This window comes from Tachypleus tridentatus, chromosome 13 (assembly GCF_004210375.1).
Source record: "Tachypleus tridentatus isolate NWPU-2018 chromosome 13, ASM421037v1, whole genome shotgun sequence".
In the NCBI taxonomy this organism is placed as follows: Eukaryota; Metazoa; Arthropoda; class Merostomata; order Xiphosura; family Limulidae; genus Tachypleus; species Tachypleus tridentatus.
Window position 1 is genome coordinate 271064818 of NC_134837.1, and position 18172 is coordinate 271082989.

Consider the following 18172-nt stretch of genomic DNA (forward strand, 5'->3'; position numbering starts at 1 on the left):
TCAAATACTCATTTTTTTCAATAGTGTCACATTTGAACTTCATTTATTATCTGACACGATCATACATGTGTCACAACACTCAAAAAAAAAGAAATAGAATTAACTCTACATGCTAAAAAAATAATTACTAAAAAGGATTAAACTAATCTAATATCCAATTCATAGATTGAATCATGACTCATTTCAATTAATGACATTTCATCAGTTTTTGCAAGTATATAATGTTTAAAGTTCACTATAGTGTGAGATATTTGTAATGTTGTGGCATTCTTCTGGTCTTTACTGGTTTCTTTCTTCTTGCCCCCCATTTTTTTACAGATAATAATACTGTTCCTGCTTCTAAGGTCTACATCCTCATGTATTGCCCAGTCTTCATTCAGGTTTTTCTGGAAAGTAGCTATGTGATTTATTTTCTTTAATTGATGTGTTTCTTGTCACAATTATTTATTGTAAGAAGCCTTTACAATGTTTTGCATTTCTCTTGGTTCTTTACCACATGATATGGGTTGATGTTGTGTGGTGTGGTACATTTCTTCATTTTTATTTGTTTCACCAGTACTGTAATACCCAGCTGTTTGTTTGTAATGCAATGAGTTTCTTGCAAATTTTCATCCTACCTTTGCTACTTTTTACTTGTTCTTTTTCTCTATCTGTTCCTTTTGATATGATACTATTACTGGTAGAATACAACTTCATGATGTTCTGGTTTTGAATGTCAAAGATGCTCATTAATGTCCTGTTCTGGGACTTAATGTTGTTCTGTAACTTCCCAGGAACGTGTAAATTGTTTGTGTTATAGAGTTCTTTGTAACTAACTAATATAAACTTTCATATTATTTTTTCTGAAGGCCTCAGCCTATTCATTGTCTTCTTATTGAAGTAGAGTCATTTTCTCCTGTATAAAACCGATCCATATTTCACACATGGTGTGGTATGTGTTTTAATATATGGACCTGGTTTGATGATACTATTAACTTTTCTATCATCTTCATTATCTATGTTACCCAAGCTAGGATGTGTTTATCCTTGATATATTTTTTGGTTGCTTATATCACTTATATGCATTGTGCTAACTTTCTTCCTTTTCATAGGTCGTAGTTTTAGTGTTATTTCAGCTGTTACTTATAATGTTTCTTCTTTCAGACTGGTTTGGTTATTCCTTTTTACCTTGAAACACAATATGTGTTTTTGTTTCCAAGTAAATGTTTTCACATTCATGTAGTCTGTAAAATACAGGAAAATTAAAAATATGCACATATTTTGCCTTTGCACTGTAAACTATTTTGACAATTTATTGGAGCAAAATGTAAAAAATGAACCATTTGTAATAATTTTGATGAATTTAAAAAAAAAAAAAGAGCTGCAGAAAGAAACAATATATTCTACTTGAGTTTGAACAACAAGAATATAAAAATAAATACTGTACCTAGGTCAGGCATGTACAGTGGATTGTTTGGAAAGTTTTGAAAATAAATTGGAAAGGAGACGTAGTCTCAAGAGTTTGGTATAAATGTCAATGAATGGACCAAATGTTAATGAGGTAGCATTTAATGGACTTTAAAAGCAATAGTAAGTATAAAACAAAGTTATTGAACACAAGATCTTGTGGATCAAACACTATACACAATGCATTTTATGCATGAGTGCTTAAAAAAGAATGGAATATTTCACACCAGTTGCCAGCATTGGATAATTTATAACACATGAAAAGATCATGAACCTTTAACCAAACGAACTGTAATCCTTTTGCAATTTTCTTGACATTCTTGGTAGAAAATGTCTGAATATGTGAAAGACCAATAGAGGTTCATCCATATATTCTTCAGTATAATATTATAGTTGAAAATACACAAAATAAGATAAAAAACAAGGAAACAAAATCTTATGAAACTGTAAAAAAATAACAAAAAACTGGTGTACAGCCAAACGTTTCTTCCTGATATCAGTTGCAAACAGAGAAATCTGTGTCACTATTCTTAGGAAAAATGAAACCTTTATCGAACATTATGTGTTGACTTATAAAGCAAAGTGTTATGCAGGAGGCTGTCACTGCTCAAAAACTAATTGCAGTTGATATAACTAATAATAAAAATCACAGTCCAACAGAAAGTTTCTTTGGTATAGATTTACAACTGAAAGCAATATTGTCTCAGAAAAAGAATAGTTGATTTTGTCAATTTGGTAGATACCAAGTCTTATTTGTTAAAAATTTGTCATGTTTGTACCACTTGGATATGTACTAATAAAAGTGATGGATATATCATGAGAAAATTCAGAAGAGTTCATAATGATTTGCATTCCTTAAATATAGTTGAAATAAACAGTTGTGAGCATTTAATCACTAAGTACATAAAAACTACTTTGGAAACAAACTTTTCAATGACTTTCAAAGATTTTAGAAAAAAATATCAACAACCATAGGACTGATGAATTTCTTGTGGACAAATACAACAAACTTTGGACAGTTATACACAAGTTGCTAATGGACAAGCAAGTGCTGAGTGTATATTTTCAGTTCACAGAAAAATAAATTACTATAACATAATTTTTATTTCTAGTTTACACCTAACTACTTAAATTTTCTTTTAAATTTGGATTGTACATAGTTATAAATATATTCAATTGATTAACATTTCCTTTTATCACTACTTGTTCTAAGTTTATGCACTGAAAACAAGGTATAAGTAGATGTGGATGTAAATAACAGGGCATCACTTAACATTGAAAATTACCAGTGCACGTCATGAAGCCTTTTGTTGCCCAATATCTTCTTACCTCCCAATTTACAAGATAAAACTTTGTATCAACAAGATATTTTTAAGAACAAACAGATAAAAAGTTTTATTTCAGAGAAATAAATAAAGCAATGCATAATAACATGAAGCTATTTTGTTGATACACAATTTAATATAGCATTTAGTTCTTACCACATTAATAGACATCCATATAACTCAATTAGGACATTCTGCACTCATTTTGAGGTGTCTGGAATGACATAATCACATTATAATGACTTAGAAAGTGTCAATTTGACCCTAGAGTACCTCATTAACAAACTGAAATTTGTGACAAGGTTTTTCTACACGACATTCAGTGACCTCTAAAAGGCAAATCCCAAAAACACAATCCAACCTTTACTGAAAAATTTTAAATACATGGTATTGAACCCCTAATTTTTTTTTAGCATTGTAAACCTGAAGACTTACTGCTGTCCCAGCAGGAGACATGTTGTTTCTACAGGGTGTTTGGAAAGTCACTCTGCAGTTTTGTATGTTAATAAATATATTTGTGCACAGTGACTTTCTGAAAACCCTGTACAATATATTCATGTTTTAAATACATGATACTGACTCCATTTGTGATTCTCTAGGACATAAATTTTGAGCATAACAATACCAAATTCAATGAAAGAATACAGAACTTGCACCAGTGTAAAATAAAAAAATAATAATGGTGAAAAGCTTGTAAAATTAAGATAACTTTACTGGTTAACACAAAAAAGAATATTTCAAGTAACAGCTCTTTATTGTGTTTCCAATAAGAATGAAGCTGTTAAATAAGAGTTGGAGTAAAAACAAACAAACAACAAAAAAAAACACATGGCTGGAAGTCTCAAAAAAAAAATCTTAACCTACAAATGAACCAAGAGAAGTAACATATAAAGATCAAAATAATAATACAGTTAATAAATTGTTTGGTAAAATGTGAAAAATATAGTAAAAAAGTATATGAAAAAAGTAGAACATGAATGCAAGCAATAATATAAGAAAATGAAGTCAATGAGAAAATGAATGCATGCATTGAATATTATTATTTAAAGACATACATCAGTTAAAGATATGTTCATTTAATACTAAAAGGTACAAAAGGACTGTGAATAGAAACCAATCAAACAAATGGATATAAAGGTGACAAAGTGATCAGGTTAATGAAAAAAGAAGTGTGTATGCTGAACAAAACTGTTGCACAAACAAATGTTCAGTATGAGAAAATTAAAGGAAAAAAACTTTTTCTTTTCCTTCTTATGAGATTAATAAGAATTTAAAAATTGATTTAAAAAATCATGTTTCTCCAGGCATTTTATTTCTGTTACAATGTAGGAGCAAATATGAGTCCAAGTATGGAGAAGTTGAAGATGCAATGTGCAGGATTATTAAATTATCTGCCTACAGGTTTTATATATTAGAGTTGTTCAAGTTAACAATCTCCTAAGTGGTGACCTGTTTGACCAATGTATAGCATGCCACATTTTTTACAGATAACATAATGTATCAGACTTACTGAAATGAGTGTGATTGACTGTTGTATTTGGAATTTTCATATTACTCGAACTTGCCAGTTAATATATTTCAAGTCAAAATAAATGTTTACTATCAGTATCTAAAGATATTGAACCTATGCAGACAAGTATCTTAATTTTAAGTCAAAACATGCACAAATTATTCATATATAGTTTCAATTGATTTGTGAAAACTTTTCAGTAACACTACACTTCCAATGAAGTTAAAACACATCACCCCTCAATGTGGATGCCTTCTCCAAGAAAAGGTTCTGTCTTTTCAGTTTACTTCCTCTGGAATCTGAATGTCCACCCATGTGTTTGCCATTCATAAGGACAGAATTATGCTGCCTACCAATGTTGTAATTTTGACATTTACATCATCACATCCACCCATTGCTATCACAGTGAGTTATATGAATTGTAAGGTATAGCCTTATATTCACAACCCTCTCAGATGTTTTTAGTGTCAGTAGTTCAGTCACTTGAAGGCATCATGTCTTGGTTCTTTGATGAGTGCTCAATGCAGTGGCAAAGACCATAACACCTATGATTGCAAAATGGACCCTCAATATGTTAATTGTTGTAGCTCTTAAACCTCTTACTTTTGTTTCTACCTCTTGGGTAGAGGAGAAAGAGGTACAGTGTTTGAAAATGATTTCAAAACAACATTTCTTACCCTGAGGCTCAAAAGATATTGTCCTCAACTCCATCTTGGACATATGCTGCTATGCTATATTCCATTGCTACTATGGGAATGCAGACAGATCTTTCCATGCCTCCAACAGAGTTATTTTAAAACCACATGAGGAGTCTTTTGCCTTGTATGGGTAAGCAAATTGATAAGTCAACATTTACTCTTGTCTCTGTACCCACCATTCCTTCCCAAGTCCATTTCCTTTGGCTCCAGATTCTGGTGTCTGCTTGGGTCCACCTTCTTCAGCCCCTAAGATGTAAAACAATTACTCATTCACAACCTCAGTTACTGGAATCCTCATCTACTGATAGAGACCTGCCCACTCAACAGAGGGCAGAATCCATGGAGGTCAATAGACCTCCTTCTAATAAAGAAAAACAATGTGGTCATAAAACAAAGGATTCTCCAGCCAGTTATCCTCTACATAAATAACAATGACCACTTTGATACAATGGAACTTTCGAGGTTTCCATTCTAATCAGAATAACGTTAAGGCCTTGACTGATTCCTATCATCCTGTGTGTCTTTCCTTACAGACAACATTTCTGAAACCTTTAATACAGTTACCTTTCAGGAGTTTTCATTATTCAAAAATGACAGGTTGTGTGATGGAGGGATGACACTGTTGGTCAACCAGTAAGTGCCCACCCTGTTTTTGCCATTTGATACACTTTTGTAGGCTGATGACATCCATGTTTTCTTAGGTTGTACCATCACTGTTTGTTCTTTCTATCTGTCTCCTGGAAAGACTTATGATCAATCAGTCCTTGATGCTCTCACTGAACAGTTGCCATCTCCCTTTCTAATTTCTGGATAATTTAATTGAAAAAATTCCCTCTGGGGTGGTGCTGAATTTGATGGGAGGGTTATTCCATAGAGCACATGTTCTTGGATTACAACCTTCTCTCTTCAATACTGGTTTTTCTACTTATTTTCATACACCTAGTCAGTCTTTTACTGCTACTGATATTTCTATCTACTCCCCTTCACTTTTCTCTAACTTTCCATGAAGGGTTGACAGTGACCTTACAGGGCAGTGATCATTTACTTACACTGTCCATGGAGGATGTCACCTGACCCATGTGCCTTGGTGGAAATTGGACAAAGCCAACTAGCCCCCTTTCACTGTTCTATCGGAACTTAATCCTGCCATTATCTATCTGTCATGAATAGACAATTACTGCATGGTAGCGGTGACTTATTTTATCATCCAGGCAGCTGTTCAACCTATTCCTAAGACCATTTTCTACGATATCCTCTTCGATGGTGGAGTTCTTCCTCAAAAGCTGGCCTGGGATACCTTTCATAGGTATCAAACTCTATTGAACTGCATTGCTTTCCAGTGGCCCATGCACAGCAAGTTAGACGTCAAAGCCAAAAGTAATCATGAATTAAGTTCACAACGTACATCTCTTTTACCACCAGTATCAAAACTGTATATGGGATAAGATTCAGAAAGTCAGTGAGAAGTACACTTTCCATCTTTTTCTCCAACAGTCAGGAAGTTGCTCAGTCAAGAGCATCACCAACACTCTTGGGTCATTCCATGTCAAATCATCCACGGGGCTGCAGGTGACCCCACAGAATGCCTTGAAAAAATTCACATGTGCTCATCTACCCATATAATGAAAAATTGTCAAAGATTAGATCAATATCTCTAATATTTTCTAATTTGCAGCCCTATAAAATGTAGTTAATTTTTTTTATTTTTGGCAAATTCATTTTTGGGCAACTTTGGCTGCTTAAAGCTGCAAGAGTAATGGTGGTAGAAGGCCGAAATTTGCTACACTGACTGAATTAATCTGACAGAATTCAAAAATTGTCTCAAACCAAGTTTATCTTTCTTAGGATTTGCCTAGTGAGGCAGTAAAATTATGTGAAAACCCAAAATTGTAAAAAACATTGGTTTATGTAATAAGCTATAGCTCTAAGACTTAATATGATAAAAACCTGAATTTTGTTTTCTCCTGTTAGATCTCCTGTAAAAATATTTAGCTGCATGCAACGTTTTATGAGTTAGCTAAAAATAGCCTTACTTCAGGCCACAGTTTGACCATGTCACCAGGATTCAGCCTTTTCAGATTTTTACCATATATTCTTACATCTCTGAATATGATCTACAAAAAACATCAGGATGGTGTTCAACCTACTTTTTGAGTTATAATTTTTTAAACTATCCTCTGACCATACATTTTTTTATTGAAAAACAATTCAGTTCAGGTGTGTTACTGTGTGTTACTTTTAAATCCAGATAAACACTATGAAACCTTTCACTTTATATGAAAAACACCTTCTATACTCTAAAGGTGTTATTTACAAAAAAAACGTTTTGCCATTATATATATATCTACACACATTGAATTACCTGTATGATAATATTTACCAGAGCATCATTTGCAATATGCTTGATGAAAAACAGTAATTCATATATAACAGAATATGAGATCAGCATGACAACATACAACGTGAAACAGCTACAGAATTATAAACAAAAAAAAAGGTAACTGAACAACTAGAAGGCTCAAAAAAGCCTTAACAGATACTTTGGAATGAGAATTTGCAAATGTGCTTTTGTATCCATAATTAGTTAGTCACAGTACAGTCTTCAGCATCCAGTAAGAGAGAAATCTTCACAAGAACTTGCTAACATGGCTGCACTATGTAAATATAGTTCAATGGATTCAAAACACTAAGAAATCTTTGATGTTTCATGTAAAACATCATCTCTCATCTACAAACAACAACAAATATCTTCTCAAACAGGTTCTTCTCTTTATGTTTTTTTTGTTAATATTCCTATCATCAAAATATTTCTTTCAATCAGTTGATGGATGAAGTTCCATTTTATTTTGTAAAAATTCCCTCACAGAAAATATATTTGTGTTAATAAGTTTTTATCAGATTGGCTACCAAAGACTAACAGATTGTTGTTAATATCAATATCAGAGTTTAAGAATTGCAGAAAATATACACCTGAAATAAAGCATTTTGATATTTTATTTTTGTGATTAACCATTCAGGAGATATGGAACAGGCATACACACATTTGGCATTTATATTATACATTACTACATTGTACTGCTTTTTATCAAAAGTATAAAAAAAACATGAACAAATTTAACCATACTGAGACAGTAAAAAAGTGGATATTTGTTTCTTTGTAACTTAAACAAATGCATCCACAATAACAAACATGATTTAATATGCAAGCTATAAGCTTCTAAAGAACATGATATGGAATGAACTACACAGGAAAACCAATCTCTAAAGCTGTTTATTCTGACACTTATAATTCACATAGGAACCAAAAACACTGTAATAACAATCACCTAACACATTAACCAACGTGACTGTAACACAACTACATGCTGATATTGAAGCCAACATCACCTTGAATAGAATAGACAAAGCTACAAGTACATCTAAAAATGAAGCTACACATCCAGATAGTGTGAAAATCTCCACCCTTAGGAACTTTACAGAAGCCAGACTGTTGGAGTATCAAAGTAGTTGGGCTTGACTTGAAAACAAACATCAAATCACTATGTTACAGTACCTCATTGTCAAGAACCTGGATAAAGTTGTAGTTAAAAGACCTGCAGGTCTGGTTGAATCACTACTACCATTAACATTAGGTGGATATTGAAGTGGAAGAGAATTTTGTGTATCAATGCTGTTGAATTTATAGCCAATAAATGGGAAAGCTTTGAAGCTTTGTAGTAATGTTAGATCTGAAAGAGACCTACAGTAAAATACAGCTGGTCATTCATGCTGGCAAAATTCTCAAAATTGGTATCAGTATAAGATGGGTCAATGCCACATTTACTCCCTGAAAATGGAATGCTGACGATGGCATTTGATTACCATAAACACTGATCTTTCTAAAGGGCCACCACTTTCATCAGCACTCTTCAATGTTTATACCATCGATTGTCCAACCAAATTGTGATAACATTCTTGTATGTAGCATAGGTTCTAGTAAAGCTGAAAATGAAAGCAAGGTGTTACCACATGTTGGAAAGTGAGCAAATGGTGAGATGACACAGGAATAATAATCAATTTAATGATTGTATATATAAAAAAGAAAAAAAAGTCTTTACTATATATGTACAGATATTAAAAACTTCTTTTCTTTTTCCATATTCCATAACATTATTCACATACTTAAAATTAATTCAGGTTATTACATAGTGAAGTAAAACATACTCAAAACCCCACAGGATGAACATCAATTTTTCCAAAGACACAACCATGTCTGTATACTGAAGAAAAAACATTCTGATGAGGACAAGCTATTAGTCACCATCCTTTGTAGGCATTCCTATCTCTCTGGAAGAAACATTACCTGAGAGGGGGGAAAATCCTTCACATACAACTTAACTGCACTAATCATATTAACACTTTGTTAACTACATCTATCAAAAGCATTAAAACACTGAAATATGCAACAGGAAATACAGCTGCAGAATGTACATGTTTATTCTCTGCCAAGTTTTATCCACTCCATCCTAGATTACTTTAACCATTCTCAACAAAGTCCTATTACACCTCACAAGCCTCAACAGCACTGCAGAGCATAAGTAGCAAATTTTTCTAGAGTCCTGTAGTGTAAAATACCAGGATATTAATGTTAAGCAACTGGCATTTCAACTTCACAACGACCCTGCAAACACCAACCAATCAAGAGATTGCCAAAAAAAAACATTTCAGGAACCAATAATTGGTGGAGGAATGATATACATTACTACCAGATGTCAGATTTTTCCATGTTGAATACACATTTGATGCCACTGGGATATGCAAAATAGATAGAAAATGTAAAAAAAAAAAAAGCAAGCAAATGGTGAAGCAGAAAAAGCCTGTCAACACCTGTTTGAAAACCATGGTAGGAAGTTACATGTAATCATATCAACAGATAGTTCCTATACCAAAAAACAATGAGAAAGCTGATTAGGCATTCATTGTTTCATAAAGCACAAGCATTATGCATAAAGCTGGTGTAGCATTCAAGCTTTCAGAAAACAGCCCAAGAATGGAGTTGGAAGTCATAATGCAAACTTTCCTCTGGAATGCTAACAGCAGTGAAACACAAATAAACAGTACCATCAATATAATATTAGTAACTGATACACAAAAATGTGAGGGATCAACAGCTGAATCCCTTGGACCACCACCTAGAACTCAGTGCCTTGATGTAATTTACAAAACTATAATGTATTATCAATCCACAGATCGTAATGTTCCTTAATTACAGTATTGCATAAAAAATAAGTTTTATGCTCTTAAATATAGAAAATAATAGACTCTACGAGAAAATAATCCTGTTTTATTTCCTTATACACAAAACTAATGAATATTTAAATCATATGTAAGCTATATTTTTAGAAATATATCTACATAATTTGTGTTTAAAACATTTTTGTTTGTAGTTAAAATAGAACAGGAAGTACTTTACACATCAATCCTTTACTATTTTATAAACCTTCACAGAAAATTACTTAGAACTGTACTAATTCATAAAAAGTTCTCTCTAATTAATAATTTATCTTTACCCTTAAAATACCAATACTATCTTTGAACAATTATTATCTACCTATAAGGACAGGCATGGGGTGATCTACATAATTGTAAGTGTTGATGTTTGTGAGAAACCTGCAAAGGATGACAAAAGTACCCTGCCTAACAAAAGTATTCTGTACTAGAATATTTTAAGGAAAAATTATAATAATTCATAATCTACCATTTGATTGGCTGTATATTCTTTGTATAAATAATTAATTACTATTTTTCTTTCTTTATTTTTGTAGTGCTTGCTAGAGTATGTTAAGTATTATTAGAACTAGGAGTTGCTGTTACCTTCACAGTTATTTTTATATTAATGACCAAAGTCAAAGCTCTAGACATTTGACTCATATATATTAATTCAAAACTAATGTCTGGCTCAAATACATCAAATTTACTCTTAACTATTCTGATCTTAAGAAAATAACATTTTCAGATGTTATAACTACCCTAATTAATCAAGAAATAACCACTGCACTTTATTATAAACTCGTAATAAAACCTCTTGTTATACATCATTCATCATCTTGATTATGTGATGCATGGTTTAATAATTGTGAATTGAAACAACAAAAAACGACAGTTTTGAAAAAGAAGCCTATCAAAATTTGAAATTACTTCTAAAATAATGGGTATCCAATAGATTACATTGACAAAGTATTTCTTAATTACAGCCTCAAAAATGTCATACTGCAACTCAACAAATAGAGAAGGTAGTCAAATAGTTGACCTTCCAGTTAAAGTTGTACAGAAACACAATCATATCTTGCATTAAACTCCAATAAATTCTGCTTACAGCCATAAAACATGTAAAAAAAATACCATGTTACTATACGGATTAATGTATTGTTTTTAATGTAGCTTATGAACTACAATGTTGATTTTATTTTGAAATTTGTACTCATGAAACAAGCAAACTATTGCTAACAATTCAATGCTGTAAACACATTTCAACAAAACAAAACAGCCCCAACCCAACATATTTATGATCTCAATTGATACAGAGCCTATCTAGACAGTCAGAGTATCTGGAAAGATAATATATCTCCTCAAATAAAAATACACAGAAGTTTTACTAATTTCTTCACTCCAGTCTATAATCAAGAAAAACAAAAGCTGACATTTGTAATGCTACAGATTTTCAATGTGCATTTCTAAACTAATGCCACATGAAATAACTAGAATATTTAATTAATAATTTAACCTAACTTATTATATTGTTGAGTTCTGTAAGAGCTCTAGTAAAGCTGTCATGGCGAACCGCTAGTTTGATTAAATAAATGATTTCTAGAGTGCTTTGATCATTTTTATATATAATCTGGTTATAATAATATTTTTACTTTATATTGAACTAAGTAGGCAAAAATTTAAATGTAAGAGTCAGTATATTTCAAACAGCAAACAAATTAAGTACCTTTGGTTAACTGGTGTTTTGGAGTTCCCATGATAGATTGGAGAGCCAGGAATATGTCCTATGATAAATAAGATTTATTTCTGATTATTTTTAGAAGCATCCTCTTAGTTTATTTGACTCACAGAGTACTCAGTACCTTCAACAATCGCTTCTAAGTAAACAAGGCAAATTATCAGTACAACATCTCTTTAAATTATCAATGCAATTCTAATACAAAATTTTACTCACCCATTCGACCACCAGATGGTGGAGTTCTTAGAGTAAGTCTTCCAGCTATAACAGAAGGGCTGGGTTTTCTTACCTGCTATGATTTCAAACCAAAGATACAACTTTTATAAATACTGATAGTATATTATTATTATTTATAAACATTTACTTGGTAAAATATTTAGAAAAAAGTAGAGACAATTATATTTCTGAACAGAACTAATATATTTTAAGAAGTGATTAGGTAAGAAAAATTTTTTCTTAAGATTTTCCTTAAGATCTTTTTAATAAAAATTGTGTGAATTGCTTTATATCCAAGTAAAACTAAAAAATTTGTTAAACTCAAACAACAAAACAGGATATTAGACATCATATACTGGTAATAAATTATATGGAACATTTACTATAATTAAAGACCATTTAATTTCAGTCAATTACCATTAAACATTAGTATTTATATGTAAACATTCAATAACTACAGAGGTGAAAATCTACCTATTAAGTGAACTGTACCAATATCAACTCAGAATTAGTTCACTCATCATGAAATGCCAATAAAATATTCATTTCTTGACCAGATGAAATACTCAATATTGTTTGTAAGTTTGTAACACCTTTGCACGCAAATCATTATTTGTAATAACTGTCATTATAAATTGTAGTATTGCAAATATATTGAAACTATATTCATATAAAGAAAGAAAATTGTGTGTTGGTAAATATCATAAAGTTGATACATCTCAACATTCAATTAATTTCTCAATTAAAATTAAAATTTTATTCAGTTTCAGACTATCTGAAATTGTAAAATGTAACATAATAAAATGAGGACTCATCCAGGATAAATTATAATATGCAACATACCACGTTTTTATTTTTTTGCTTGCTTACTTCACAAAAAGATATGCACACACACAAGCATGTGGATAAGGAATAATACCCAGGTTTATACCCTCACGGTCCATTTAGTATGTATGCAAAGTGTAAAGTTTATAGATTCTTTCCTCTTGAAGTTATGGTTGTCACCACACACACACACTTTTTTATTATTATAGATTTCTTATGTAAAGAATTCACTTTGTTTTTTTTAGTTTTAATATGATTTACTTTTTGGGTATTAAATACTAAAATGTGTTATTGTCTATAATGTTCATTTATTTAAATAGAAGGGTTTATGGTTTATTTTGTATTTTAGTGTGTTTTGCTTATATGGTGGATTGTTTATTCTGTTCTAACAACATATGGCTCTGTATTTTTTATTTTAATAAATTCCGGTATTCATTAATTTTACATAAATGAATTAATATTTATACTTTGTATTTTGTCTTTAACATCACTTGGTATTTTTTGTTTCATTACATCTTTCTTTTGATTACGAATTTATTTTGTTTTAATTTCAAATGGTTTATATTGTAATGTTAATTTTTAATCCTACTTTGTATGTTGTTTAAGTTATGTTGCTGTATGGTATTCAGTTTGATCTTATGTTTTAATTTAATCTTAAATATTTATTTGTAACATTTTTTTGTAATGTTATGTTTTCTATTTCATTTGTCTGTGTTTAAATGTTTTGACTTCTTGACCCATATGAGAATTTACTGTAATTAGTAAATTTTAGGGGGTGGCCTGAAGATAAAGGCAAGAGAAAACTGTAATATGCAGACATACTACAAAATTTTCCATGCATACATTGAAGTATAGATTTAACTACATAACACTGTCAAGGGAGTCGCTAAATTCCTTTCAAGTTAGATAATTATAATTTTAAAAAATTTCTGGAAATGTAAACATACCATGAAGTTAGACAATGTTGTTTTCTGTTGATAGATGTATATTTGTGCAGTTTACACAAAAACCACATGAAGTTAACACAAAATTCTTGAACTATAACTACCTTGTTAAAAATAATATATAGGTATAACATTCAGTGTTATCTGCCAAAGTTCAGAAATTACTCAATCATACAAATGAAGCATGTCTATAAATCAAAACTACTTGAAAACAATAGACAAGATGCATTCTGTTTCAATTTGAACAAATATATGATGATATCACGATTTCAACCTGTAAAGACAGTATTACTTAATCTAAACACCTGAGTTCTTAAACATGAAAGATATTCATACACCCCTCTCCCACAACCACAAAACACTAGTGAAAACAATGTATCAACTAGTTTCCCACCTGGTTTAATGCAGATTCTACAACAACTCTCTGTCTTTTTGTGTTTTAATATGAAATAACATGCTTAACAACATTGTTGTTTGGGATTGAATGACATGCATCTCTTATCTTACTAAGAGAACACAGTGTGCATAAAGTTTTATATTTCAATGAAATCTTAACTGATTGCTGCAGTTTTCCACTGTAAAGGCACAATTCATTACTAGCCTGCAAAATTGTAATATTTTATATATTACATTTGTGTATAAGTAAACTGGTTTAAATGTGTAATATGAAATACACTTGTGCTTCCACACTCATGAATGCCACCACATATTAATTAACCAATATGTATATAGTAGTTGAAGTCACTGTTCAGCAATTAGCCTGATTTCCCAAGTAAATAATCTAATTATTATATGTGCTTTTTAAATGCATAAAGGTCACCAAGTGCTATAGATAGAATATCAGAAAAATAATCATGAACAGAAATAAGCTTAGATGGTCTGTTATGCTATAAACATTACTCTAGATTGCATTTTATGATATCAACAGAAACATACATATTCATACGCTCAACCACCAAATGTAGTAGGTACATAAGGAAAGACAGAAAAAAATTTTCACCAACCTAACACAGCAATCAGCTGTTTATCCCAGTAGTACTATCATCTATGGGTTATGATAAATACACTATATGAAAACTAGCTCAAATGACACATATCTCACCTCATTTATACACTTTATGTTAGTTCTTCATTCTGTGTTAGAGCAAAACTCCTTTAGTATGTTTCAAAAAGACACGTACATTTACATATTAACTAGACTGATTAACCTCCTGTCAGCTGTCAACCTTTCAATCAACCTTATTGGTACTCTTTCCTGTGCATGTCATGAGGTGTTACTGAGTTGCATTAAAAATTTAGCTAATAAAATTTGAATATTATATGTTTTACATTTTTAATTTTATAAGAAAATACTTAAATATCCTCAGTCTTCCCTTGTACGAGACTTGTAACATTTGCCCTATAAATCTTCCCTTTTCTCTATTTTATTTACCATCCGTTCAAGAAGTACAGAATTTAATATAAATTACTCACTGTAATATAAGTATTCCTCAGGTAAATCATAAACTACAAAATCAGACTCCCTGCCATTTCACATCTCACACCCTCTCTTTCATAAGTTGCCAGTAGTGATGTTTAATATTATATTATTTATGAAAGCCAACAGAATTCAATAAAAAGCCAACATTTTAATCTATGAAATGTCATATTACATTGCACTATTTTCAGTATAGTGTACTGTCAAAATTACTACTAGTTCAAACTTAATTTCATGAGAAAAACACTGAAGAGAAGCTGATATGTTATATAATTTGATAAGGTAACACGGTCTACTTTTTTACAGAGTGATTTGCAACTTGGGTGGTTACACTAATATATTTAGACACAGTTCAAAGGGCAATAAAACAATAAAATGTAAATACAAATAAATGTATACTATTATGAGATTTAAGCTGTTTAGGATAAGCAATTGTAGTTCCCCATTACAATTTGAAGAAGAAAGGGTAATTTAGATTTGTTTTGCACTTTTTATGATGGTTATGAAGTTGGTGAAAATGGCCAAATCTGAAGAGAATTAAGGTAAAGGAAATAACATAAAAAATGTAGTTTTACTAAAAAAAGTTTGAAATTTATTTAAAAGATCTCAGAGATAAATAAATGAAACTTGACAATTTTCAGATGAAGAAAATTATTTTCAATATTAACATGAAAATTACTTTGCACTTGGGGCAGTCAACACTTTAATTCCATATATTCACAGAGAAATTTTAAGTAAAAATATTTCATTAAAAATCTATTTTTTCTTTGAATAGAAAGACATAATAGTTACTAAAAGCTTGCAAAATTTGTATGAAACATATTAGAAGGTATAGTATGGAAACTTTAAAGATCAATTTGGAGTCATGAACTCAACCAAACTGAAGAAGCCTATAATAGGAGAGTTACCTGTACAATATTAAAGTGACTATCACATAATGTATTTTAGTTAAATACCATAATAAAAAGCAGGAAATATCATTTCCTTTTAGTAATTTATTTTTAAACAACTGAGCATCCTAGCTGCTAATCAACAGTCAATCCAAGCCATAACAATGTTGTTACTGATATCTCAAGCAGAACCAAAGCAGACTAAATGTTCCTCAACTGGCAATTCTCATTTAACTACTTTAAAAGACCCAAAAATACACTATTAGTCTTTCTCCTTAACTAATACAAGATCATACAACATGGTACTCTCATCCTGAAAGTAAACTTGTTCATCCACCTGTCATTCCTTAAGTGACCAGTTTTCAAGAGGTTCATTAGATATGTAGTTTCAGTTTGTTAACATGTTGCACATGTGCTGTGAAGTCTGCATAATTTGTAATTCACTACACTGATCCATTGACAGAAGTAATGTAACCTGGTACAGCTAAGCAGCAAAGCCAGAAATGGTTGATTGGGAATTGAAGGAAGTTAAGGGACCTGGAAGTCTTTTGATTTCTGGACACATTCTACACATCAAAGATAAGCATAAGTACCCCCAGTCATGTCATTTAACAAGTATTTCCTTCACAGTTGTAACTGGACCTTACAACCAGTCAACTGCCTCACTACAAGTCAGTCAATTTGATCATGCTCATAACTACTTTTTATGCATTATAGTTTCCATACTACACATTAAATGCAGTATGTATATCTTCAAAAAATGTGTACTGTTTCAATTTGGTAATATGCTGCACATGCTCTGTGCAGTCATCATAATTTGCAACTCAATACACTGATCTATTCACATTATAACTGCCATGCTATATATTTAATGTACTATGTATATCTTTAAAAAAATCTTAATTACACTTTTATTCTTTCTAGAACAACTTCAAATTGTAACATGAAACTACCTTTGTTTATCCAATATAGCTTAAAACTCATTACAGCATATATCTATTTATACTTAAACTTTATTGCCTTTTGTACCATGTCTATTTACTATTTGCACCATTATAAGTAGTAAATCAATTTGTGAGTGCATAGTTCATGTTCCACTATCAAATTACATAATGCAATAGCTACTCGAAAATATACCCCATAAAAAATTTTATTTTTATTATTTTATTTACCTAATCTTACCTTAAGTCAACTAAAAAGTTTCCTATTTTTACATTTGAGTTTTTTTTATAATAAATAAAGAATACATATTGAACATAGAGATAAAGTATGTACCTGGGCCTTCTTTTTGTTGTTGTCAACTGTCAATGTTATACTAATGGTAGTACTCCACTATAAATTTGGAATTTAGTTACAAAATGCACAAAAGAATACAAAATAGCAATGTCCTATAATTATCACATTTTTTCTGGATTTCTAACTGTGCAACAAGAGTCATTTCAAATTCATCTGTGTTAATCAATAAGTTTCCCATGGGAATAAAACTTTAACTGAAAATTAATGAACAATTTTCTGTACAAAAATCAATGTAATGTAATAAATAATCAAACATAGTAAAAGACTATTTTCAGGCAAAAGGGGCCCGATTTTCTATTTCATAGCTCTGTAACCAAATATGATTGAAGATTATGAAAATTATGCTTTGCCTGAATGATAAAGACATTGTAATAAGTAATTTACATGAAAGTTCATACTTCTTGTAGGGTTGGTAAATAAATTAGAGAAGAGGAAATATCTACAGGGAAAATTTCAGAATTCTCATGCTGAAGAAAAGTTTTTGTTAATGTTACCTTATAAAATTAAGAACTTGATACTTATATAGAATATGGATTATTAGCTATGATTTTATGCTATAT

General features: G+C 30.8%; 1 protein-coding gene across 1 annotated transcript in view; it reads right to left on the minus strand.

Moving 5' to 3' along the window:
- Nucleotides 1–5133: 5133 nt before the first annotated feature.
- The window catches only part of LOC143236564 (E3 ubiquitin-protein ligase RNF212B-like), a 125702-nt gene continuing 112663 nt past the window's right edge, over nucleotides 5134–18172 (minus strand). The window contains exons 12-15 of the mRNA XM_076474865.1: nucleotides 12181–12253; nucleotides 11953–12010; nucleotides 8573–8718; nucleotides 5134–5225 (exon numbers count right to left, since the gene is read on the minus strand). Coding sequence (XP_076330980.1) covers nucleotides 5134–5225; nucleotides 8573–8718; nucleotides 11953–12010; nucleotides 12181–12253 — 369 coding nt within the window. The remainder of the gene's footprint in view (nucleotides 5226–8572; nucleotides 8719–11952; nucleotides 12011–12180; nucleotides 12254–18172) is intronic.